At 54.7% G+C, this 2,890-nt stretch overlaps 1 protein-coding gene across 1 annotated transcript in view; it reads right to left on the bottom strand.

Moving 5' to 3' along the window:
- Nucleotides 1-1,549: 1,549 nt before the first annotated feature.
- Nucleotides 1,550-2,890, bottom strand: part of GUITHDRAFT_155826 (hypothetical protein) — a 3,496-nt gene continuing 2,155 nt past the window's right edge. The window contains exons 9-12 of the mRNA XM_005821093.1: nt 2,677-2,809; nt 2,342-2,442; nt 1,976-2,148; nt 1,550-1,831 (exon numbers count right to left, since the gene is read on the bottom strand). Of these exons, the coding sequence (XP_005821150.1) occupies nt 1,700-1,831; nt 1,976-2,148; nt 2,342-2,442; nt 2,677-2,809 (539 nt within the window). The 3' untranslated portion in view covers nt 1,550-1,699. The remainder of the gene's footprint in view (nt 1,832-1,975; nt 2,149-2,341; nt 2,443-2,676; nt 2,810-2,890) is intronic.

Raw genomic sequence — 2,890 nt, 5'->3', positions numbered from 1 at the left:
AGGTCGACCATTGCGATCCTTCTCCCTCTGTTTCCTCATGCTCTAGGCCTCGTCCTAGGCAACCACATCCCTTCCACCACAAATATCATCATCATCGTCATCATCATAATCATCATCATCATCAATCATCTCCATCTCCATCTTCATCATCATCATCTCCTCCATCATCATCATCATCATCATCATCATCATCATCATCATCATCATCTCCTCCATCATCTCCATCATCATCGTCGTCGTCGTCGTCGTCGTCGTCGTCATCATCATCATCATCATCATCATCCTCTCCATCATCTCCATCCTCTTCCTCTTCTCTTCCGTTTTTTTGTCTTCTTCCTCGACTCACTTGTATCGCTCAGACTTCCCCACAAGTTCGCCATCGAGATCTCCCTCAAGGGTGTCAAACCAGATCAAGAAGGTCCCCCCCCTCCTCCTCCTCCTCCTCCCTATCCTTTCCTTGTCTTCTCCTCCTCCTCCTCCTCCTCCTCCTCCTCCCTATCCTTTCCTTGTCTTCTTCTCCCTGCTCCTCCTCCTCTCAATCTCTTACTCAGGTCTTGGCATCGGCGTCACCTATCCTGACGGCTCATGTCGCCTCCTCCGCCTCTTCGTGCGCGATGTGATCTACACTGAAGACATACTAGATGACGAAGTGATACTTTTACCCTCCTGCTCCTCTCGTCTCTACCATCCTCCTCTTCGCCTCTTCTCCTCTCTTCATCTTTTTCCTCTTCCCCTCCTCTCCTCTCCTCCTCCTCCTCCTCCTCCTCCTCTCCTCCTCATCATCTCCTACCTGCTCTTCTCCTCTCCTCCTCCTCTCTATCTCCGTACATTTTCCAGTCCGCCTGAGAGCTTCTCCCAGCATGATCCTCACACATCGGGCGACGCCCAGGAGGACCCGAGCACGTCGGGGAGGGCGGAGGAGCGGAGAGCGAGCGCCTCCTCCTCCTGTCTCCTGCGAGGGTGGATTCACCTGGAGATTGAGCAGCCGTGGACGCGACCAGCCTTCATCAGCATGCAGGTGATCTGGAGGGGAGAAGACGAGAAAGAGGTCGAGGACGAGGGGGAGAAGGAGAAGGAGAAGGAGAAGGAGAAAGAAAATCAAGAGAGCAGGACAGGAGGGGGAAGGATGGGTTGGTTGTGCAGGAGGAGGAGGAGGAGGAGGAGGAGGAGAAGGAGGAGGAGGAACGGGCAGTGAAGGTGTGTGAAGGTCGTCAAGATCATCGGGGACGTGGACCAAGAAGTTCTGCGACATTTACAGAGAAGCGAGGAGAACACGCCCAGGTCCCTCCATCAGCTGTTTTCTTCCTTCTCATCCTCCTCTTCTCCTCCTTCCCGCCCCCCAGCTCCTCGCTCTCCGTCCTTCTCACCTCAACTTCAAACCTCCTACATCTTGCTTACACTCGGTCTTCCTTCTTTTCCTCTCCTCCTCCTCTCCCACTTCTCCCTCGCCTGACCAGCTCATGGACGAGCTAACGGACAAGCAGGATGGGGCTGGGCAGCCAGAGGAAGTATCTGCTTTCTGCGATCTCGAGGGGAAGCTGAAGCTTTAGGTGCTCGTGTATTCTTACATCTCAACGAAACTCTCCTCTGCTCGTCGAGTTACTGCAGGCTGATAAGAGGAAGAGGAGAAGAGGAGGAGAGGAGAGGAGGAAGGGAAGGAGGAGAGGAGGAAGGCGAAGAGGAGGAGCAGGAGGAGCTCTCAGAGGGAGGCGAGCCATTCGGTGATGTTGTACTTGGCATGGAGGAGGATGAAGGGCTGAGAGGAGAGGAGCGGGCAATCTGGACGTTTCTTGTGATCTTTCTCCAAGCAGACCCGCACAAAGTTGACAGCCTGCCGTCCTGACGATCAGCCACCGGCACCACTGACATGACCTCGTCCCCCTCCACGTCCTCCTGCTCTACTCATTTCCTCCCTTTCCTTCCTCTCCTTCCTCTCCTCCTCCTCATCCTCATCCTCCTCCTCCCCTCTCCTCACCTCCTCGCTGAAGGCTTCAGCTGTTAGCGCTGGGGGTTCGCCATCGACGATCTCGTCCAGCAGCTCGAAGGTGGATCCCGCATAAGCTGGCTGACCGGAGCAGCTCTCGTAGACGAGAATGCCCAGTCCCCACACGTCAGCGTTGTAGGAGTAGTCGAGGCCGGAGACTCGCTCTGAGAGAACCGATGAGAGGAGAGGAGAGAAGAGAAGAGAAGAAAAGAGGGGAAGGGAGGAGAGGGAAGGAAAGGGGAGAGGAGAGAGGAGACGGACGAGCACGAAGAGGATGAGGTCGAGAAGACAAGGAAGGGGGAGGGGGGTTGATTGAACGAGAAGTGGTATGTGGGGGGATGAGGGGATGAAGAGGACCTGGAGACATGTAGGAGCTTGTTCCAACCCAAGTCTGCCCAGCACTGAGAGTGTTGGAAAGCTCCTTGGACATGCCAAAGTCCCCGAGTTTGAAAGAACCTCTGAAGCGAAGTGTCGTCACAATCAACATCATCCCCTCGTCATCATCATCTCCTCCAGCATCACAAACAACTTCTTCCTCTTCTCCACCTCCATCTCCATCTCCATCTCCATCTCCATCATCATAATCATCATGATAATCATATTCATCCCATCTTCGCCCCTCCTCTTCTTTCTCAGCCGCACTCCTGGTGCCTCTCCCCGTTTCCTTCCGATCTTTTCTCTGCCTTCCCCACCTGGAGTTCACCAGCACGTTTGAGGGTTTGACATCTCGATGGATGATCCTCCTCGTGGTGTGAAGGTAAGTCAGAGCCTCCAAGATCTGCAGTAGACAATCAGCTGCTCCTCCTCCCCCCCCCTCCCCTCCTCCTCCTCCTCCTTCTCCTTCTCCTCCTCCTCCTCCTCCTCCTCCTCCTTCACCTTCACCTCCTCCTCCACCACTAGAACCCC

Source organism: Guillardia theta (genome assembly GCF_000315625.1).
Source record: "Guillardia theta CCMP2712 unplaced genomic scaffold GUITHscaffold_153, whole genome shotgun sequence".
Classification (NCBI taxonomy): domain Eukaryota; class Cryptophyceae; order Pyrenomonadales; family Geminigeraceae; genus Guillardia; species Guillardia theta.
The sequence above is the reverse complement of the archived record's forward strand: the minus strand, read 5'-3'. Positions and strand labels throughout refer to the sequence as shown.